Source organism: Notamacropus eugenii, chromosome 5 (assembly GCF_028372415.1).
Source record: "Notamacropus eugenii isolate mMacEug1 chromosome 5, mMacEug1.pri_v2, whole genome shotgun sequence".
NCBI classification, from domain to species: domain Eukaryota; kingdom Metazoa; phylum Chordata; class Mammalia; order Diprotodontia; family Macropodidae; genus Notamacropus; species Notamacropus eugenii.
In genome coordinates, this window is record NC_092876.1 from 58,417,217 (window position 1) to 58,441,529 (window position 24,313).

At 44.3% G+C, this 24,313-nt stretch overlaps 1 protein-coding gene across 3 annotated transcripts in view; it reads left to right on the forward strand.

Moving 5' to 3' along the window:
- The window catches only part of PAX7 (paired box 7), a 154,787-nt gene that overhangs the window by 129,380 nt on the left and 1,094 nt on the right, over positions 1–24,313 (forward strand). For all 3 annotated transcript variants that reach the window (XM_072609087.1, XM_072609089.1, XM_072609088.1), the window contains exon 8: positions 16,009–16,255. In XM_072609087.1, coding sequence (XP_072465188.1) covers positions 16,009–16,255 — 247 coding nt within the window. The remainder of the gene's footprint in view (positions 1–16,008; positions 16,256–24,313) is intronic.

A 24,313-nucleotide genomic window follows, 5' to 3' on the forward strand; every position in this document is an offset into this window, starting at 1 on the left:
TCCCCCTCAAGAAGGAAAAATAGTCAACATGTAAACAGATAAATAAGTAATAGATAATTTGATGTGGCAGAAAATAAGAATAAGTGGAAGGGGATGAGGGGAGGGATCAATAAAGGCTTCCTGTAAGAGGTAACATTTGAGCTGAGCTGTGAAGGAAAGTAAGGAGAGAGGGCATTCTGGGCAGGAGACACAGCCTATGCAGAGGCAGAAAGGCAGGAGATGGAATGCTGATTGGCTGGAACATAGACTGCACAAAAGGGAATGATTAGAATTATGTCTAGAAAGGGAAAGAAGAGACAGAAGGAAGGAGAGAAGGAAGGAAGGGAGGGAGGGAGGGACCTTTGGCTTTGACTTAACCCTAGCCCCTAGCCTGAACCTTGACTCCAGCCCTAGAGATACAAACCAAATGACAATCAGGTGTTTGTTGTTTTGATTTGTACTGGTTTCTTTTGTTTTTACCTCATAGTCATTTCTGGAAATATCCATCCCCATCTATCCATTCACCCTTCTCAAGAGAACCTTCCCTTGTATCCAAAAACAAGACAAAACAAAACAAGCAAACATGTCTGATACGGTTAATTGCCTCTTATAAGATATGCAACATCGTGTCCTTGTAGCCACCCACCTCTCACCTGTCTTCCAGTCATTAACAGAACAGATAACACTTCTTTTCACAAAGTATCCAGGATGAGAGAGTCCAGAGAGCTCAGTAGCACCAATCCCTACTTCTGGAAAGATAGCTCAGACTGAACATGTCAGATTTGCATTCAGAAAACAAGTCAAAATTGTTCTGATGTTTCCTTCACATAATTTCAGTTGGGAGGGAGCCATCTGAGCCAATCACACCCTTAAGGAATGCCCACTAAAGCTGACTCAACCAGTGGTCCTCCAGCTCCTGCTTGAGGTGCTCCGAGGAGGGGGAACCCAGCACCCCCTGGTAGAGCCGTCCCCACTCTGAACAGCTCCTAGTCTTAGGAAGTTTTTCATTGAATGAAGCCTAAACTGGCTTCTTCGCAGCTTTCCCCCTGTGCCCCCAGTTCTGCCCTCAGGAATCAAACAGAACAAGCCTAATTCCTCTTCCATGTGAGCTTTTCAAATACCTCTCCCTACTCACACCCCAAGTTTTCTCTTCTACCGACAAAAATTCCCCAGTTCCTTCAGACTGTTTATAAATAGCAAAAGAGACCTGCCCTTTTTACTGTTCCCTAAGGAAGCATCAGAGGGTTCAGAAGCCTGAGAGTGATGCCTGACATCCCCTAGAAATGTAGATTCCTCAGCCTCAACTGGGCCCAGCTCTCTATGGAGGGTGGAGAATAAACATTTATTCTAGGTCACTATGCTAAGCACTTTACAAACTGCCTCCTGAGGAATGGCCTCCCTCCCACAGGATCTAGGACAAAGGACCATCCTTTAAAGTTAAGCAGATCCTTAGCTGAAATGTGCTTTCTGTTGAGTCTTCTCAGATAAGTCTAGTTATATCATTTGACCCAAAAAAGAGATGAAGGTAGCTAGGTGGGTGAAGTGGTAGAGCACTGGATCTGGAGTCAGGAAGACCTGCGTTCAAATCCAGCCTCAGACACTTCCTAGCACTGTGACCCTGGGCAAGTCATTTAACCCTGTTTGCCTCAGTTTCCTCATTAGTCACTGCCTACCTGTGGGACCTGACCTGTGGGCAAATCACTTCACCTATGTCTGCCTCAGTTTTCTCATCTATAAAATGGGAATAATAACAGCACCTACCTTCCAGGGTTGTTGTGAGGATCAAACGACATAGTAATATTGATAAAGTTCTTAACAACAGTGCCTGTCATATAGCAAGAGCTACATAAATATTAATTATTATTATTAGCATTATTAGATGAAGAGCCATGATAAAACAATTACTGAGCCCCATCTAACCTCTATCACCTCAGAGTGCTATCCAGATAGCTAGGGTTTAGTGGAAAGAATGGAAATCTTAGAGGCTAAAAGACCTGAGTTCATATCCTGCCTTTGAGATGTATTAGCCCCATATGACCAAGGGGCAACTCAACTGACCTTTCTGAGCATTGTTTTCCTATTTGTAAAATGTGTGTTTGTGTGTCTGTGTCTGTATGTGTGTATGTGTCTCTGTACTGAGGGGTCTGGGCACATAGCAAACATCAGATATGTAAGAACCAGTTGTTACCGACAGTCAATATTCTGTTGAGTACCACCAAGGACTTCTAATCCCCCTCCTGTTTTGTCAGATACTCTTCTCTTTACGTTTATTTCACCGTCAGACCTCCTGCTTCAGTCTGAGAGAGGAACTCATGAGCCATTGGAGGGTAGAGGGTGTAAAGAAAGGTCTGTGAGCTCAAATCTGGAACCCTAAATTCTTATTGTGGCTGTTTGGTTATTTCAGTCCTGTTTGACTTTTCATGACCTCTTATGGGGTTTTCTTAGTAAAGATATTGGAGCGGTTTACCATTTCCTCCTCCAGCTCATTTGACAGATGAGGAAACTGAGGCAAACAGGCTGAAATGTCTGGCACAGGGTCATACAACTACCAAGTGTCTGAGGCAGGATTTGAACTCAGGTCTTCTTGATTCCAAGTTGGGCACTCTATGCACTTATGGTGTCACCTAGCTGCCTCAGGCTAAGTTCTGGGTCTCCCTATTGTCACCAACTTCCCCCTTCTCTGAGCTTCATCTGTAAACAGCCTCTCACCACTAATATGGGCACTTTCCCCTTCCCTATTTTACAGATGAAGAAATTTAGTTGACAAAATTGGAGTTCAAACCCACATCTTCAAGTTATAGAATCTTGAGACCAGAATAGAGAATAGAATAATGCAGCGTCATATAGAATATCCTTTACCTTAGAGGGAGACCTTCGAAGGGACCTTGGAACATCAAGAATGGGAGAACGGGGAAAGCTAGTTTAGGAGTCATCTAGTCTAATTGTATCATTTTACAGATAAGGAAACTGAGGCCCAGAGATTTTAAATGATTGGCTAAAGATCACATAGAGGAGTAATTATGAGCACTTGGCATATTTGAGCCTGTTTCCTCATCTACAAAACAGGGATAATAATGCTACCTCAAAAGCATCCTTGGGATGCATTTAAATGAGATAATCTATGCAAAGTACCATGTAACTAACTGTCAGCTATATTATTCAGTAGCTAAGGCAGAAGAGAGTCTGGGCCTGTGGAAAAAGCCATGGATTTGGGATCAGAGGATGTGGATTCAAATCCCTATGCTGTCACCCCTATCTCTGTGACGTTGGGCCAATTACTGACATGCTCTGCATCTCAGTTTCCTCTCTATGAAATGAGAAAGATGGCCTCTGTGGCCCCTAACCAGTATACTCTCCACCCCTCCCAAGCTAATGGAGCTCTGTGACTTAGCTAGGACTAGAACACAGATCTCTTGACTTAGCATAGAGTCTGAATTTGAATCCCAGGTCTGCTCATTCCTACCAGTGTGGCCTCAGTTTCCCTTTCTGTAAAATAAGGGTTAGGGTTAGACTGGCCTCTTAAAGTCCCTTACAGTTCTTTCTGGGACTCAGTTTCCAATCCATTAAAATAGTGGGGGGAAGGGAATTGGATTGGATAACCACCCAGTCCCTGGCAGCTCTAGACCTATGGGTCCTAAGAGTCCTTGACTTTCCCTCATTCTCCCACTCCAACCCCCAGGCCCAAGCTAGGCAAGGCCCAGTGATCACTGCCTTGGTCCCTTAACGCATTGTGAGACGTGGCAGCTTGTTTGCGCAGGTAATAATGAGGCCCGTGTGTCGCTGCCCAGTCTCTGCCAAGGCTAATCTTCGTCCTCATCTTCGCCAATTAATGAGGCGCTAGTGCTTGCTCCCCTCCCCCTGCGCCCTCCGGCCCCATCGGGGCTGGGGCCCCGGGAGCCCGAGAGCCGCTGCCCTCCCATCCCATCCCCTCCCTCCCTCCTTCCTCCTCCCCACTGGGCTCCTGACACCTGCACCGCCTGACAAATTGTTTCTGTCATCTGCTTTCTGTCTTCCATTAACTAGGAGGGGAGGGGGTGGGGGCCGGGCGGGGGGGGAGGGAGGAGGAGATGGGATCTGCCATGCTTAGCGAGGCCAGATACATTAATTACAAAACGGCCATTTGCCGCATGAAAATGTGCTAATTAAATTTATGCAATCATTATCTTTAAATAGTCATATCTTTACCGGCGATCAGCCCCCTTCCCAGTCTCTCCTCTCCCTTGTGAAAGTCGGGCTAATCCCCTTTCCAACATTTATCTCGCCATCAGCGAGGTGGGACGTCCCCCCACCTCCCCAACTGCAGGGAGGGGCCTTGGGAGGGCAGGGGGAAGAGGGCACAGACTGAGCAGTCTGAGACCAGGCTGAGTGACCTTGGGTAAGTCCTTTCCCTTCTCCTGAACCTCAGTGAAATGAGAGCCTTAGATTTAACTCTAGAAGGGACCTTGAAAGCCGTGAAATCCAATACACTCTTTTTACAGAGAAATAAACGGAGGCCCAGAGTGGGGAAAGGAATTACAAAGGCACATTTGATAAGCCCTAAGTCAAATTGGATCTCAGGTCAGCTGACTCCAAGAACCACTACTCTTTTGGTTACACTCTTATAGAAAGCATGTTCCTATCCCACCCTCGCTCCATGCCCCCCCCCCAAAAAAAACTAAAAATAGTGAAGGGATGGATGGTTGGGTATAGGGGGAAGGAAGAGACCCTGGCCCAACAATACAAAGAGTGTTTCCAGTTATGTTGGCATTGTGTAGATTTCAATTTTGTTATCATTGTGTAGCATTTGGTGCTATAGGTGAACAGAGTTCGGGGCCTGGAGGCAGGAAGACGAGTGTTCAAATCTAGCCTCAGACACTTCCTATTTGTCTGATCCTGGGCAAGTCACTTAACCTCTACTTGCCTCAGTTTCTTCATCTGTAAAATGGGGATAATAATAGCACCCACCTTCCAGGTTGTGGTGAGCATCAAATGAGATAACATTTGTCTTGGTGCCAGGCATGTAGTAGGCACCACATAAATGGTAGTTATCATTATTAGTGGTGGCAGTCTGGACGTTGGACTTAAGCCATGGGGTGAACTCCCTATATAGGTACTCCTTCTACTCATGCAGGTAGCAACTGATAGGGCAGGTGGGTGGCACAGAGGATAAAATGATGGGCCTGGCATCAGGAAAGCCTGAGTTCAAATCCAGCCTCAGATACTTACTACCTGTGTGACCTTGGGCAAGTCACTTAACCCTGTCTCCCATAGTTCCCTCAAGTAAAATAAGAAAAGGAAACTGGTAAATCATTCCAGTATCTTTGCCAAGAAAACCCCAGGAAGAGTCTGATAAGACTGAATATTGATCTGTATCTTTTTTTTTTTTTTTGTCTTAGAGGGTTTGCTTAGGGCCACAGAAGGTTAAATCACTTGCCTCGGGTCCCACAGACAGTGTATGTCCAAAGGATTTATTACAAGGGATTTGAATCTAGGTCATTCTGACTTCAAGGCTTGTCCTCTGTAACTGTCATTCTTTGGGAAAGTACAAATTACAAAATGTGGGCCAAAGACGGTCATGTCCACCTCCCTGTGTTCCAGCAGGCTTTAGCCAAGCAATAACAGACAGTTTAGGTTTGGTTTTTCCAATCAGATCTGTGATTCCATTTCCAAGGAAGAAATTTCTCTCCACCAATGCAGTTCAGTCCCTGCTCTGTTCATTTACTGGCCTGGGGGCTGTCCCAGGCCGTGGGGAGGCAATGACTTTCCTTCTCACCAAGGGACATGGCAGGAAAGCTTCTTGAGAGTGAACTGGGATCTTTGGAGTCTTCCATCAGCTCTTTATTCTCTCCGCTGGACAGACAGGATTCATATAAATAAATCTCTAGAGGAAAGACCAGCCTCAGGTTCTTTCTGTTAGCCATTCTATAGCTTAATAAAAGGAAGGATGTCTATCCTGGATTCTCACCCAATTCTCCCTCATCACCCTCAGCTCCCACTGTCCTGGAAGCCATGTTGTTTCTTACAACATGGTCTTCAGGAAGAGCTTCTGGTCATTCATATTTCTAGTTTGCCTTTTTTCCCCAAGTACCAAGCACACAATAGGCCCTTAATAAAGACATGTTCATCTTGTAACAACCCAAACTGTTTCCGACAGAGAATTTTCCATTTTCTAAATGCTTCTCTGGTCTACCATGTTATCCTCCACTGTATCTCCTTGCTGGAGGAGGGGGAAATCTCATCTTTATATCATGATAAGAACAGAACCCAGCAGTTGGGGCCATAAACCCCCAAGCTGCAGAAAGATTCAGACAATAAAACCTGACTATACATTTGAGAATCCTTGAGTTGGAGAGATCCCAGATATACTACTGGACTCCGTAAATAATAGTCAAGCATCTACTATGTATGAGCCCACTGGAATTAAATGGCCCAATTGCTGCTGCTACTGCAGCTACTGCTGCTGCTGCTGATTCAACAGAACTTTATTAAGTGTCTGTATGTTGGGTGGTTGTTGTCCTTCATTCCCAAAGAGGACCGAAATGATATCACTATGATAAAGTCAAGTTTCATTGTGTCCCACTGTGTCTGATCAGACCAATACAAGCTCGGAATGCTCTACCACAAATTAGGCACAAATAGTCCAAGGTACTTTACAAAAGCAAAGTCAATTGATCTCTATCCTCAAGGATCTTATAATTTCCTATAGTATTAAAAATAATGATAATAATAATTACTATGGTAAGTTCCTCCAGAATAGGGCTTGTTTCATTCTTTTTGTTTTTAGCCCCAGTCCCTAGCACATAGTCTGAACTCTAGTTGGCTCTTAATAAATGCTTGTTGCTTAATTAAGCTTATGCTGTAATACCACAAACATAGCTATTTCATCCACCTGTTCAATATAATGCATAGAATATTTAACATAAAAAGATACACGGAACAGCAACTTGACCTGGTGCCATTTATCCCTGAGCTTTATTGAAAAAGATGAGACTGAGCTAATGATGTACATATGCAAATAGAGAACATAGCTCTTCATGGTTGCAAAGGAGGAGGAGAGTTAGGAGAGGAGCTGGGTGACACCCATCCCTCCCCCATGGGAAGGGAACCTGAGAAGCAGATAATAACTGCTCCCAATTAACATGATCATGTTAATAAAATACCTTCTTCACCACAGCCCTGGGAGGAAGTAGGAAGTAAAGATATTTGCCATTATAGGCATCTATTTGGCACTCAGAGGATTCTAAAGTGCTTTGCCTGCAGACTCTCATTAAATCTACACAGTAGCCCTGTGAGGTCAGTAATTACATATATTAATCTCTCTTTTTAACAGATGAGGAAACTGAAGGTCCAGGAAGGGAAATGATCTGCCCAGGGACACACAGCTAGTAAGGCAGCAAAGCCAGGTTGAAGGCAGATCTCCTGTACCTTGAGATTACAAGTAAGAGAGTCAGGCAAAGGAACCCAGGTCTTCTTTATTGGGGGCATGGTCTTCTTGGCCATGAAGAGTCTAACTTGGAGGTGGGTACCATCCCTGTTCCTTCCACTCCTCCCCCAGGCTTCACTTCCCCCGGGAGGGAAGCCGACCTCCCTTCTAGCAAAACCCCTCCCCCAGCAACATGTGAATGGTACTGCCCTGGGTTCCAATCATGTTGCATCAATGGGCAGAGATTTTCATCAACAACCTTTGTGGAGAAAAAAATGAGACACTTTGCAGATTAGGAAAATGAGAACAGTAGCAGAGCCAGCGAAAATCCAGACACCTGGTCTTCAACATGGTTTCCAAGCTTTATAAGCAACCAGGATAAGGAAAGGCCACATAGGGACATTTAGCCTAGCATCTAAAGCAGATGTGAAATCTCAGGTGAAAGAGGAACTCTACTTGTTCAGCTTGGCCCAAGGAACAGAATCAGAAGGATCAGGTAGAAATGACAAAAAGGCAAATAGAGGCTTGATGTCAGTACAAACTTCTGAATAAAATTTTTGTTGGGTCATTTCAGTCATGTTCTTCTCTTTGTGACCTCATTTGGAGTTTTCTTGGCAAAGATACTGGAGTGGTTTGTTTTGTCCTTCTCCAGATCATTTTATAGATGAAAAAACTGAGGCAACAGAGTGAAGTGACTTGCCCAGGGTCACACAGCTAGTAAGTGTGCAAGACATTATTTGAACTCAATACCCACTCAATCCATGCTCTATCCACTGCACCACCAAAAAGAAAAATTTGAAACCCATAAGAAATCATGAGTTTCCGCACATTAGAGCTACAGAAGAGCCCCAACTCACCTTAAAAAAGGGGGACAACATGCTACAGTGGAAGGAAGACTAATGTGAAAGTTCAAATTCCATCTCAGACACTAGCTGTGTGACCTTGGGCAAATCATTTAACCTGTTTGCCTCAGTTTCCTCATCTGTAAAATGGGGATAATAATGGAACTAATCTCCTGGGGTGTATGTATGTGTGTATATACATACACATGTATATATAGAGATATACACATGTGTATGAATATATATATACATGTATATATCTATATATAAAACATGTAAAGTGTTTTACAAACCTTAAAGTCCCATACAGATGTTAGTCATTGCAATTATTTTGGGGTAGCTCACCTCAGAAAGTGCCACTAGCTTGATGTGTGTATGTAAGCAGTCTGCTTCCTGTCTCTGAGTTGGATGAGACCAGAATTTGTCAAACTGTGCTGGGAGGAATCTTGAAACACTACAGGTCTGATTGATTTTTAGATGAACCAAATGTTGTTTGTTAATAGGAATTAAAAATAATAATTTTAGAGGATTTTATTACAAGGATAATGTCAACGTTTTGTTTAAACTAAAGGGTGCTATCACTGTGGAAAAGTTTGAGAACCACTGGACTAAATAATAATAACTGGCTCTTTTTATAGCACCTACTATGTGCAATCATTGTACTAGGTATTCACAAATATTATCTCATTCGATCCTTATAACAGCCCTGGGAGGTAGGCTCTATTATTACTATTTCCATTTTACAGATGAAGAAACAGGCAGTGGTTAAGTGACTTGCCCAGGGTCACACAGATAATAAGTCTCTAAAGCTAGATTTAAACTCAGGTTCCTGACTCCATGCCTGGTACTCTATACATTGTGACACCTAACTGCCCCTAGATGTCTCAAAACTTCCTTCTTTTAAAACTCAAGGATATTTCCCATTGGCAATATGTAGAATCATATGATTTTCTTAAGCTAGCATCCCCAACCTCTTTTTCCTTTCTTAGTCAAACTAGTAGAAGATGTTATCTATATTCATCGCCACCAGTGCCTCTTCTTGCTTTCATTTCTTTGCAGGCCAGCCTCTGACTTCATCATTCAACTGAAACTGTTTCTTCCAAAGTTACCAGGGGTCTCTGAATTGCTAGATCAGATGGCCTCTTCATTCCTAGCTTCCCTGCTGCATTTGACCACCCTTTCCTCCTGGATACTTCCTTTTCTCTAGGTTTTCATAACACTTCCTTGGTCTCTTTTGGTTCTCTTCCTATGTGTCTGTTAGCATCTTCTCATTCCCCTTTGCTGCATCGTCATCTATATCATGTCCCCTGATGACATAATTAGGGAACATGATATATGGACATGATTTGTGAGTGTCCCCAGGAGTGTGCTGGTAGATAACCAGCTCTGCAGGAAAAAAAGATTGTAGCATGACATGTTTTTAAGTTTAACCTGTGTTATTAACATTTTATCCATCACTTTCTTAAGTCTAGACAATCAACAAAACAGTAAATCAAGTCCTAATTTGTAGCATTTGCTGATTTCGGAAGTGTAAATGTTCTCACTGAAAATTTAACAATCAGCTCTTGGGAGAGACAGTTTCAGCTGGTTCCAGCAAATTCCTGGGTGTCCCCCAAGACTCTTTCTGGGGCATTCTTCTCTCTATATACTCTTTCACTCTATGACCTCAACAACTCCCATAATTATTATCTATGCAGATACTTCACAGATTTATATTTCCAGCCCTACTCTCTCCCCAGTCCTACATGATGGCCCACAGGCATCTCAGACTTATGATGTCCAAAACAGAACTCATTCTTTTTCCCCCAAAATCCACTTCTTAATTTCCCTATAGGTATAGAGGACACCACTATCCTTCCAGTCCCCTATGGTCACCACCTATCCCAGTGTGATCCTCAATCTCTCTCTCTTACTCACACCATCCGATAAATCTTTTCCTTTTCACTGTCATAAAATTTCTCTTATCTGTCCCCTTCTCTCAATTCACCCAGCTGCTTGCTAAGGTCAGGCCCTTATCACACCTCACTTGAACCCTCCTTTGTCTCCCATCCTCCTTATAGCTGCCAAAATGATTTTCCTACAGCACAATTTTGACAGCATCACTTCCCTCCTTAATAAGTTCCAGCATTGCCATTGCCATAGATTTAAATATAAATTCTCTCTTTGGCATTTAAACCTGACTCTAACCTACCATTATTACAAATTATTCTCCTTCAAACATTGTATAATCCAACCTAACTTGGCCTTCTTACTATTGCTCCAGACAAGTCATGTGTTGTCTGCATCATTTCCCATCACCATGGCTTTTTCCTGACTGTCACTCTTGCCTGGTATGCACTGCTTCCTTCTATTTCTTAGAATCCCTAATTTCCTTCAAGACTAAGCTCAGTCACTACTTTCTGTAGGAAGCCCTTCCCGTTTCCCCTAAGCTTCTTGTGTCTTTCCCATTACCACATTATATTTAAATGTTGGGTGCCTCTTATATTGTTGTCATTCAGTTGGTTTTTAATCACGTCTGACTCTTCATTAACCCATTTGGGATTTTCTTGGCAAAAATACCGGAGTGGTTTGCCATTTCCTTTTCCAGCTCATTTTACAGATGAGGAGACTGAGGCAAACAGGGTGAAGTGACTGGCTCAGGGTCACACAGCTAATATTTGTCCAAGGCCTGATCTGAACTCATGAAGATGAGTCTTTCTGACTTCAGGGCTAGTGCTCTATGCACTATGGCGCCCCCTAGCTGCTGTTTTTGCATACTCCTCCCTAAATTTATGGGTTCGTCCCTCGTAGAATAGACTGTTCTTGAGGGCCAGCCAGCTCTTTCACTTTTAATTTGTAGTCTCAGCAACTAGAACAATGCCTGGCACTGAGTAGGTGCTTCATTAGGGCTTCTTTGTGGGTGGGCTGATAGATATCATACACTCCCCTCCCTTCATCTAACAGATGAGGAAACTGACGTACAGGCCGACTGACTTGTTCCAAGCTAAATGGCAATGTCGGGATTCAAACTCAGATTCTTGGACCCCGCCCCAGTGCCCTCTGCCTGGCTCTATAACTTTCCTTCAGAAAGGTTGGGGTCAGAACCTCCCACAAGTCACCCCTCTCTCCCCTCCCCCCCAGCCTCATACACCCCGCATTCCGCACTCCAGCTCAAAGCAGCCCCATTAACTACGATCCCCAAGTCCTTAAAGTGGCCCTGCCCCCTCCCCTGGGCTGCATCGCCCAGCGGGCCCCTCCTCCCAGCCCCGCTGTCCCCCGTAGCCTCCCTCCAGTAAACCCCGCCACGGAGCCCTGATGGTACAGATGGCCCCTCCTAATTGGGAGGCGAGCTCCCAAAGCTCCGCTCGGTTATCACAGAGGGTGCAGATCTCCCCAGCTCAGGCACCTCGGCCACAGGCCCTCAGGGCCAGCTCAGAGACGGAGGGAATTAATTACATTTTCTCCGTCTCCTTCTTTTAAAGTATGGGAGAGTGATGGAACGACCGGGGAAGGGAGGGGAGAGGAGGAAGAAGGGGGGATGTAGAGAAGGTGGAAATGGGATCTGGAGGTGAGGGCTAGCAGTGTAGGAGTATCAGAGTTCGATTCCAAAGCTGTGGGTTTGAGTCCCCTCTTCTTCGGCTTCCTAGCTCTGTGACTTCACTTCCCCCTCTCTGGGCCTCAGTTTCCCCTACTGTAAAATGAAGAAATTAGCCTAGGAGATCTCTAAGTCCCTTCCAGCTCTAAAAATCAGTGATTCTGGGAGAGAACAGAGGAAAGGTCAGATTTAGTACAGAAAGCACCTTCTCTATTATTACAGCCCCATGACACACTCTGTCCCTGCCTTCCCCACCCCCAGCCCCCATTCCCTACTAACAAACAAGTTTCTAACTGGCGGAAACGAGGGCACTCATTGATTTACCCTGACGATGAAGCTGGGACTGATTTGGAGCAGAGGAGGTTGAGGCTTTGGGGGGGGGGGAGTAATGAATGAGCAAAGGAGGGGAAGGGATGCCTGTCAATCATTATGATGGACAGCCTGGAGATTTGCCTTCAGATAAAATCTTACAGATGTGGAAAGTATATTGATTTTGAGTTAGCATCAGTAATGTACCAAGAAGTAATACATTAGACAAAAGCAAGGTCACAAAAAAAAAAAATAAGGAAGAGGGGTGGCGGAAGAGAACTCACCCTGTTAAAGGACTTTGCATTCTTAAGGGGGGGGTTGGGATTATCACATCAGACCTTGACTTCCTTAAATTCAAAAGTTTGCTCACTGCAGACTCAGACCCCAGACCTAGGGGAGACCTTTTCTTGATTTTAGAGAAAAGAGGATACAGCTTCTTGGGGATGGAGGGCAAGAGGCAAAGCCAAGAATGGTAGCCATGGCCAGCTTCCTCCTCTCAGACCCACCTCTCGCTGGTATTTGAGATTCAGGTTTGATCATCCAGTCAGGACACTCTTTCTTGCCTGTTCCCTGTTTTAAAGATCAGGTTACAGCTGTCAGGGGTGTGTGATATACACACACATGACCTTAGAACAGAAGAAGAGATCCTAGAATGATGGAGCTGGGCCTTAGAACACAGGATGTCAGAGCTGGGAGGGCCCTTAGAACATAGGATGTCAGAGCCAAGAGGGCCTTTAGAACAGAATGTCAGAGCTGGGAGGATCCTTCACACCATAGAATCACAGACTACTAGAGTGGAAAGGGACCCAGAGGTCATCTGCCCAACCTGAATAGGAAGCCTTTCTATAATCTCTACCCACAAAACAGTTACCTAGCATCTGCTTGAAGACACTTGGTAAAGGGGAAACCCCTACATCCCATGGCAGCTCATGCTGAAGCTTTTGGACAGTTCTACTTATTAGAAAGTTGATCCTAACAGAGCCTAACTCCCCCTTTCTGCAAATTCTGCCTCTTCCTCATAGTTCTTCCTTCTGGGGTGAGGCAGAATAAGTCTAAGCCCTTTGCCAATTTCTGTTAACTTCCAACAAGTGCCTACTGTGTGCTAGGCACTATAATATCTATGTGTTGGAGATAAAAAGATTTTTAAAATGATATGGTTCTTGCCTTCAAAGAGCTTCCATTCACCAAGGGGGACATAGCACATATTCCTAAGAATAATGCAAGTTAACCTCAGCCTTATTAGTGAGTCTTCTGTAGGTCCAGTCATCCAACTAGTACAGAATCACGTGAAGACTCCCTTACTCTAGAAAGAGAATGCCAGAGACAACTAGGCAGTTCGCAGAAATTTAGGCATCAAATCTATGACATTACTCCAATCTACCAGTCCAAAAGGAGATATCAAAAAGGAAAATGAAGTTATTTTGACATAATCTGTTCTTGATAAAGCTGTGCTAGTTCTTAGCCATCACTGTTTCCCTTTCTAAATACTGACAAACTGCCCTTTCAATAATAAGTTCTAGAATTTTGCCAGGAATTGGATTCAAGCTCAATTAAAGCCAGTAGGGACTTTTGACATAGAATAAGGGAGGATAGAACATACAGTGTTAGAATATTGATTTTTTTCAGAGCTGGGAGATACTTTAGAAATCATTAATGAATGAATGACTAAATTTTTAAAAACACATTTATTAAGTGTTTACTTAAGCCAAGTGCTATGCTACGGTCTTGATTTACAAATAGAAAAATCCAGATAGTCCCTGGCCTCAAGGAGCTCACATCCTAATTGGAGGAGCATCTCATAATAAAATGGATGGAAGAAGAGTCCTGGAAATCCTAAGGTTTCTGTAGCAGGGCAAGACCCAGGGGGTTTTCTGTGGTAGCCATAGATCAGATGACAGTGCCCAATGATCTGGAGGGCACAGAGAGAGCAGATGGTAAGACCTCCAGGCCCTCAGGGTGCAGCAGCAGGGTGGTGGAGAGAGGATATTGATTATGAGTTAATGTTGTTAATGTACTGAGAAGTAATACATTAAACAAAAGTAAAGTCCCCAAAGGGGGAAAGAAAGAAGAAAAGAGGTTAGATGGCATCCATCTTACCAGAAGGAACAAAATTGGTGACTCCTACCTCATTCAAATAGTCTGAGAAGTCCAACCTCTTCATTTTACAGATGGGGAAACTAAGGCCTATAGAAGTGATGCCATTTGACATTTTAAAGCCCTGTGTAAATGCCAGATATGATCATGATGATTATCCAGGATCATGTGGCTTACGAGAAATCTCTCACCTGTGACATGGGCCATTGCACTCCAGTAAGGCCTCAGCATAGTTTCCTGTTCGATAGTCCCACACACACTATATATACATTCTTACCTCCTCACTTTGCCTACATTATTTCAGGTTCGTGTAGTGCTTTAAAATTCACAAAACATTTTTCTCATAACATCCCTGTAGCTCTTATTCTTCTCATTTTGCAGATGAGGAAACTGAGGCTCAGAGACATTGAGTGACTTGACCAGAGTCACATGGCTAGGAAGTGTCAGAGATGGGATTCAGACTCAGGTCTTTCTGACTCCCAATTCAGCACTCTGTCCACTACTCCACACTGCTCTCCCGCCCCCCCAATTCCTTTTAACCCCATCAGCTATCCCACAGAGATATGTCTGTCTGGTAATGAAGAGTGGACCAGAGAAAATGAGGATAATCCCCTGATCCCTGACCCTATTGCTCAACTCAAAAAGGCAACTTGGTTTGAGTGGATAGAGTGTTAGTCTTGGAGTTGGAAAGACCCAGGTTTGAGTCCTACCTCAAAAATTCACTAACTTGCATGTGGGCAAGTCACCTTCTGTTACCATGAGCACCATCATTGTCATCACCACAACTGTTATCCACTCACCTCCATCATCACCACCATCACCACCTCACCATCAGTATCACTATCACTGTCATCACCATCACCCTTAGCACCACTATTGTCATTATCATGGTCTCTACATCACCACCATCATCACCACTATCACCTCTATCACCCTTATTATCATTACTGCCACTATCATAGTCTCCATGATCTTCACCATGATCACCATCACAATCTCTGTCATCAACATCACCCTAACCATCATTATTGCCACTATCCTGGTCTCTACGATTCCCTACCACCATCACCACCATCACCATTATCATCACTCTCATCACCATTACCCCTTATCATCATTACTGTCACTATTCTGGTCTCTGTGACCACCATCATCATCCCCAACACCATCACATCCTCTACCACTGCCACAATCACCATCCCTATCACCATGGTCACTATGTTTATCAGCAGCATAAACATGATTATTACTAATAGTATAAAAATAAGTGTCAATATGGCATAGTAGATAGAACTTGAATTCAGGAAGATTGGGATTCAAATGCAACCTTTGATACTTAGGAACTTTGGGTGACTCTGGTCAAGTCACTGAGCCACAGTTTTCTCATCTGTAAAATGGGAATAATAATACCTGCAGCACATCCCTGATGCCATTGTTAGGAAACTAAAATGAGTCCACATATATAAATCACTTAGAAAACCTTAATATCAGTTCTTTTATCATCATCCTCACCACCAACAGGACCTTAGGACCACTACTATAGTCACTATCATTCTTAGGATAAGTAGATCGGAGAGAGAGGAAGGCATTCCAAGAAGGATGGATAGAAAAAGAAAATAACAGACCTCCACACATATCTCAGAAGTCATTTGGGTTCTCATACCTTGATTGCTGACTTTTGCCCTATGGGATGTTTGGAAGCATCATGCCAGCTCTCTGGGACCTATAGCTGACTCCCTGTGATATTAGTAAGTTTCATGGCACCCCTTCATGTCTCCATTCATTCTCAAGCTTTCTTTCCCTTTCAGGTGATGAGTATCCTGAGCAACCCAAGTGGGGTACCCCCCCAGCCCCAGGCTGACTTCTCAATCTCCCCACTGCATGGGGGTCTGGACACCGCCAACTCCATCTCAGCCAGCTGCAGCCAGCGCAGTGATTCTATCAAGTCCGTGGACAGCCTCCCCACTTCGCAGTCCTACTGCCCCCCCACCTACAGCACCACTGGCTACAGTGTGGACCCTGTGGCTGGCTACCAGTATGGCCAGTATGGACAGAGTGAGTGTACCTCTTCCCTGGCTCTGCTTACAGGGGCTATTACTCCAATCCTTGACTTGGTGTGGAAAAATGGGCTACAGTGATGCCCTGGCATTCTAACTCCCATCTCCCTAAACCTAGGACCCCTTTAAAGGGGTACTTGCTACTACTCATTCATTCATTCATTCACTGAAACATTCATTCATTCACTCACTCAATCATTTCATTCATTTAAGAAAGATTTATTAAGCATTTACTCTGCGTAAGTCCCCTTGCTGGGCAGGATGAGGGATAGAATGATCCATAATACATGATCTTTGTCCTCCAGAGCACATCCTAGAGGGTTTTTATAGATTTCCCTCTTGTCTCCCCTCAGCCACCCTCTTTCTATACTGGAGATTTCTGCTTCACAGTCTGTCTTCACACTCCAGCCATCTGACCTCAGACCCCTGATTTTCTCCTCAATCCCTTGGGTTTCTTGAGTTTCTGTGACAGGGTGTTCTCTAATCTTGAGGTATACCCCACCGGCATCCCTACCCATCAGGACCATGTCAGGGGCTACTCGGAGATTGGAAAGAGAGGCCTCAAGCAAAGTAGGGTTAGGTTCTTCAGTGGGTAATTTGGACTCAGAGTCAACAAATCCTAGCTGTATGACCGTGGCCAAATCCCTTCCCTCCTTTGGCATGATGAGGAGAGCATTGGACTTGAAATCCTAGGATCTGGCCTTGAGTCCCAGCTCTTTACCCATTGGGTAGCCTTGGGTAAAGAATAATGTGGTGGATCTAACAGGAGTCTTAAAGTAAGAAGACCTGGTTTGTTGATTTAGCGCATGACTTTGGGCAGCTAGTGCCTTCCCTGCTTAGACCTCAGTTTCCTCACTCAGGGCAATGATGTGATCAGGTCTGTCTCCTCTGGACCATTGACTTTACCTCTGAGCCCCAGTTTCTGAAATGTGGGGAACTTCTGTAAAACAGGAAGAAAAAAATCCGTTTCCTGGGCTTATTGGAGAGGAAACTACTTTGTAAACTCGAAAGCATTATAGAAATGGGAATGATTATCCTTCCTTCCCCAGAGCCCCCAGTCCCCTCCCCATCCCTTCCCAGCCCAGGCAGCTTCACCTGCTGGTGTCAAACTAATCAGAACGACGTGTGGCAACTCAGGGAGACCCGGCTGGGGTTAAAGGTGTATCCTTCCCCTACCCCCCTCCTTAACTTGTCCTCAATGACCCGGGACTGCACCTTTCCCTCCACCCCACCCCACCAATCGTACACACACCCCACAACGCCCCTTTAATGTCCTTAATTTCTCTAGCTAAATGGGAACCGGCTGCCGGGGGATCAATAGCAGCTTTCGACCCCGGTTCTCCTAGGGGTGGGGGTAGTGGTGGGGGTTTTTCCGAGGGAGCTGGAGCGGCAACCCCCTGACCTTCCCCTTGCTCCCGGTCCTGGGTGGGGGAAGGCGAGGGGAGTGTGGAGCTGGACACATGTTAATGATAAAGATCCGAAACCAATTCCAAGAGCGAGGACTGGCCCCGACGCCCCCGGCCCGGGTTAGTCACACCCCGTGTGTGCCCGCAGACCGAGGCACAAAAAATAAAGCCCGGGTAGGAAATAAAATTAGCTCCCCTCCCCCCTTTATTGGAGTGAGAGAAAGAGGAAGAAAGGATCCAAGGAGATCAAAAGGGGAAAGGATGCGGGCTGGGGAGAATGGGGAACAGGGGAGAAAGGAGCATTTGTTTGGTTTAGAGAAACTGCCTAGGGAAATGTGGGCCAGGGGAGCCCCTCTCGCCCCCCTCAATCCTGCCCCGTTGTATTCATCCAGCTCTTGACGGTCTTTCCCACTCCCGGTTTGTCTCCAAGAATGGGGGTGTGGGCTTTCTACCTAATCCCTTTCAGCTCTAAGTGGTCCCCTCATTCCTGGGCTTGAGAACTACCGAATACCAGAGCTGGACCGGGCCGCTAGAACGGAGGTGGTGCCTTACAACATACAGCGACAGGGCTGGGAGAGACTTTAGAATGTCAGATCTGAGAGGAACCATAGAATGCCACAGGGAGGGAAAAAGGGAGACTTAGAACCCAGAATGTCAGAGTTCTGAGGGCTCTTAGAAGGAATAATGCAGAACCCAATGGGATCATGGAACACAGTGTCTGAGCTGGGAAGGATATCAGAATGGGGAGGAACCTTGGAACACAGACAGTAAGAAATGTGAGAGGCTTTGTGTTCTAAAGAATGTGGAATGACAAAGCTGAAAGGTAGCTTAGAATGGAGAAATCAGAGCTGGGATGCACTTTAGAGACTATTGTAGTCTGATCCACACATTTTACAGATGACAAGACTGAGGTTTTCAGAGAAGGGGTTTGCCCAAAGTCACCTCACTGCTAAGTGGTGGAGTTAAGCCCCACCTTTTATCTTAAGAGGACAGCACAGTTTCTCTTTTTTTAATTAAAAAATTGATATCTATTTTTTGACAGAATTAGAAAACATCTGAAGTAACTTCTGTAGCACGGTACCTTGGCATTTAGCAAGTACTTCTTTAACATTTTTTCATTCATTTGTACAAAGGAGGTGGGGGCATACATCTGCATGTTCCATCCCCATCAAAAAGTAAAAATAAAAAACCCAGTTAGTTTGTTGATTGCTAAAAGAAAGGGGACGATGTTCTTTTAATAGTGGCCATTAACACTGACTTTGACCTGAGTTTCTTTGTCTCAGAACGTTGAATTTATTTACATCACTATAAATCTCCAGTAAATGCTTTTTCTACTACCCCCTAGCATCTCCCCTTGTCTGATTTTTCAATTTCAGTGAGGTCCTCAACCCCTCCAGGTGATCTTCTTTCCCAAATGAGTTAAGTGAACCCAAGTCCCACATTTGATCACATGGCTTCCCAGCCATAAGTTGAAACAGAGTCCAGTCCCAGAAGAGTGGCACTTAAAAAAATAATGCCTCAACTGCTTTCTCTTTCAGAATCTCAAATCCTATAAGATTCTTCTATTATCACTGGTACAGATTTGGGGGAAGGTTGAGGCAGGAATGCCCCACTTCAATCCTTTGCCATCATTCCCATGCCAATCTTCATACCAACCTCCAATGAAAGCTGGGAATTCATCTTTCAATCCAAAAACTGTTACCTTCTGAACCAGACTTCTCACTTTTCCCCCAAAGGAAACCAACTGCTTAGACCAGATGTGGTTTTCAAAGGTCTCTCCCAGCTGTGACTTTCTGTGTTCTAAGGGCCCTCCCAGCTCTGACATCCTGTGCTTTAAGGGCCCTCCCAGCTCTGACATCCTGTGTTCTAAAGGCCCTCCCAACTCTGACATTCTGTGCTCTAAGGGCCCTCCCAGCTCTGATATCCTGTGTTCTAAAGGCCCTCCCAACTCTGACATTCTGTGCTCTAAGGGCTCTCCCAGCCCTGACATCCTGTGTTCTAAGGGCCCTCCCAGCTGTGACTTTCTGTGTTCTAAGGGCCCTCCCAGATATTTTGTGTACTAAAGTATCTTTGTACACACATGTACTCTTCCATAATTCACACATGTCTACAAAGCCTTGTATGTTCTAGGGCAAAATTCTAGCTAAGGTTGCCCTTTTTAATGCTGTCCCATTCTCTACCAGACACATACAGAGATGATCTGTCCATCCATTCCTTCATTCCTCCATCCTCCAGTTCCTAGGGAGTGGGGGGGGCAGGGGGGGGGTTGAAGGGGGCGGATGCCAGATTAATATAGTCCTGGCAGTTCCCAAAGGCCAGGGCCGAGCTAATGGTGCTGCTGATAGAACGCAGAAGTGTGAAAAGAATTTTAATAGATATGACAAGTCTAATAAGAATTTGTGTCTAGAAGGGACCTCCTTTGGGGCCGGAGGCTGACGAGGCAGTGACGGCTGAGATTTGTTTACTCACTGGCACCGGCCCTCCACATCTCCTGCCAACTCCTGATTAATCTAATTTGAGGCGTTTATAGCCAGGGAAAGAGGGAGAGGCAGAGGAAGAGACATATAGAGAGACAACGAGACAGAGAGAAGGTTTGACTGAGGCCTCTAATGAGGAATGTCACAGTCCTGCCCTTCCTGTCCCCCTCCTGTCGTCCCTGTCAAGGGGGAGACACACCATGGGTCCAGGATTAGTTGTCCTTCAAGTTGGCCCAGGGTTTGGAAAAGTCCATTGGTTGTCAGGTTCATCTAAGTCACTCCAGCTCAATGGACATGAATCCAGCCCCTTGAGTGGGTCTGGAGGTGCTGTCTGGGATGAGAGAGAAGGATCAGTCAGAGTTCCTGTTCTCGGGGAACTCCCATGAAACAAGCAGAGGAGAATATGAAAAGATTCATTCATTCAAATAATATTTATTATGCGCAACTGTGTGTAGAACATGGTGCTAAGCACTGTGTGAATCAGGGAGAAATAGACTAGACTGAGGAATGTGGAGAATATTTAGAGCCAGGGAGAGATCTTGATGGGGGAGAAAGGGGGGCTTAGTCTGGAAAAGCTTCCTCCACAGGCATCTTGAGTGCATCTTGAGTAGGCCTCAAAGGATTGGCTTAGGGGGGAAGACACAGGAGGGCAGGAGACATTGTAATTTCTCCTTTAGTTCTGTCTGCCCACCCCCACCCCTACCCTGGGCTTTCATATGATCTTGACCAACTGGTTACTGGAAAGTTCTGGTTCTTGCCCAAACTCAACATGTTCAAAACTGAACTCAGAATCACAGCCACAAGATCTCGGAGGTGGAAGTGACCTGAGCGACTACTCCTGATCAAGAATCTCTCTGCAACATATGGACTACTTGGTCATTCAAACTCTGCTTGAAGACCCCATTCAGGAAGGGAGAACCCACCAACTCTCAAGGCAGTGCATCCCACACAGGGGTAGCTCAATTGTTAAGGAGAGTTTTCTAGCTTCAGTGTGCCTCTCTGTAGGTTCAACCTTGTTCTGCCTTCTGATGAGAACAAATCAAATCTCTGTTGAATAAGACAGTTTTTGAGTTCTTTAACATAGCTATAATGACCTCACACTAAGCCTTCCTGGTTACTTTGGTCGATTCTTCTACTTGTCTTCCTCGGACTTACCAAAATCCTTTCTAAAATTGCAATGCTCAGAACTGACCATAATGGGTCCATATGTGGTCTGACCAGGGCAAAATATAGCTGAGACTCTTGGGAGTCATGTCTCTCTCAATCCAACCAAGGCCACCTGAGATTTTTTTTAACCTACTAATGCATAATGACATTGAAGTCCACTATAATCCCTAGACCTTTTTCAGACAAATTACTGTCTAGTCATGTCTCCTCCTTCTTGTCAAATAAATATGTTGAACCCAGAGTCAGGACTTTATATTCCTGCCTATTCAATTTTGTCTTGTTCAGTTAGACACAAAATTCTAACCTCAAATACAGATTTGAGGAGCCTCCCATCTATGCTTTTATCCAAGCCCACTGGACACCACAGGGCCAAGCACAGATCCCTGGGGCCCTCCACTGGTGACTCCATGCCTGGTTTCAGCAGAAGTATTAATGAGTATTCTGAATCCAGCCATCTAACCAGTACAAATTTAGCTACTGTCATGTAGCCCCTATTGATCCATTTTCCCCTAACAATAATCAAATTTTAATTTAATCAAATGCTTTGCTAAAATATCTACGGCATTCCTCTTATTTACCAGTAACTCTGTCAAAAAGAAAATGACCTGCTGTGGAAGAAGTCATGCTGATTCTTTATGATTAGTGCTTCCCTTGCTAGATATTCATTAAGCATTTTTTCAGAAAGAATTGGTTTTCCCTGGAATCAAAATCAAGCTCACTGCTGTGGTCTCTTTTTTGCCTGTCTCTAGTCCTGCATTAATCTACATATTCTCTTTGTTATTGTTCATTGACTTTGTGGCCCCATTTGGGGTTTTCTTGGCAAAGATGTAGGAGGAGCAGTTTGCCATTTCCTTCTCCAGGTCATTTTACAGATGGAAAAACAGAGGCAAACAGGGTGAAGTGACTTGCCTAGGGTCACACAGCTAGTAATTGTCTAAGGCTGGATTTGAACTCAGCAGACCTGGTGCTCTATCCACTGCACCACGTAGGTGCCCCTATTCTCTGTCCTTTCTTAAATCCCACAGTTTTCTCTATATAGAATTTCTCTATTGTGATTCCTTTGGTATGAAGATCTCTCAGATGAGAAAACTCCTCTCCCAGTGTAGGTCAGTACCTTCTCTCCAACTCTTAGTCTTGGAGACATGCCTGGAGCTCTGAGAGAGTCAAGTGACTTATTGAAGGACACATAATCCTTTTGTTTCAAAGGTAGGATATGAAGCCAGATCTTCTTGGCTTAGAGGTTCGTCAAAGTCCTGCTTTCATAAAACCACTTTTTGTCATCCTTAACTCTCTTCTCCAGCTGAAGTTCATTCCGACCTTTAGCTGTCCTGATATCACTTTTACCAAATAGTGTCATGCCTTTGTTTTCATTGGCTGTTACTTGCCTTTATTTCCATTTTCTGTACATCGGTCTCTTTCTAAGATCTAAGGTTGGTTGATGAGTTCACTGTGCAACCACATCTATCTCTAGATTGTCACTGGCTTTTTCTTCCTCATCACAATTGTTTCCTTTTTGTATCTTCAGAATATTAATTGATATTGACAATAACAATTTCTCACACCTTCTCAGCCAACATACCCTTATAGAATTTTCATCCACCTGCTCCTACTATTCTTCTGCTGAACCCTTTGAAATCTTCTCTCTCCCAAATCCACGGTGAAAGTCTGACTAAGCCTAACCTTTCCCTCTATCACAAATTCTAGCAGGCAGTGATCGCTCCCTTCTAATACTCCTGTCATTTCTATCCCAGTAACTAGTTTCTTCATCTTGGTGAAAATCAAGTCAAAAATAAAATTTCTCTTTGTAAGTTATTCCACGTTTGGAAGGATGAAATGATCATTATTAAGACAAGTCAAGAAATTGTTCGCTGTTCTGCTTTTGACTAGGAGGGAACTTTAGCAGAGGTTTGAATCATAGAAGTCCCTTATCCTTATCGTTCCAGACCTCTATACCAGACTTGTGATCAGTTTCACAAACTTCTCATCTATTTTCTCTTTCTGTCCTGGTGGTCTATAGTAGACTCTAATGATAAAATCACTTTTGTTTGTTCCTCCTTCATAATACTCTTCAACATGCCCCACCACTCCAATTCTTGGATTTCCTCACATAGTATACTTTTTGGATATATAATGCTACCTCATTGCTTCCTCCTTACCTTACACCTTTCCCTGTCCTCTTACCATGGAGTAAGATATATCCTCCTTCCAGAGTCACATTCCAGTCATTGGTCTCATACCAGCAAACATGTTATAACTATGAGACTTAGTCTGGGAACTCCTTGAGAGGAGGGTTTATATTTTGCCTGTCTTTGTATGCTCAGCACTAAGCATAGTACCTGGCACATAGTAGGCATTTAATAAACCCTGGTTGACTGACTGTAGCCAAATTTGACTCCTTGCATCAGGACCCATAATTAGTGTTGTTGATTCTCTATACTTTGTGTATAGACATTCAAGATCTCGGGGTTTAATGACTCCTTTTTTTGGATCTCCATCTCCTATGAATACCTGAATATTTTAAAAGATGAAAGGCAGCTTGATACTATGCAAAGAACACTGAATCTAGAGTCAGAGAAGTGAAGTTCAAGCTGACTTCTGCCACATGTGTGACCTTGAGCCAATCATTTAACCTCAGGTTCTCTTCTGTAAAATGTGGGGATTGAACTAGAAGGCTCTACAGCACCAACACCCTGCTCATCATTTTCTCTAGACTTTTATTCACATGGTACAGTGTATCTGAAGTGCTTGCCAGCCTGCTGTAAAGCTATCCAAATCTCAGCCATTCTTCGAAGCCCTCTGAGATGAGTTCTCTCCACCAGTGGTCTTAGGAGCATTCCAGCCACAAAGATCTCTCCTTCTTGTGCATTTCTACATCCACCAATTGTCTCTTTGTATAGGCTGCCTTAAGAGTTCACTGTATCATTATTTAACTTTCCATCTGGGTGTATCTTGTTTACTTAATTAAATTGAAAAGTTCCTGAGGGCAGGGACCCTGTCATGGTTTTT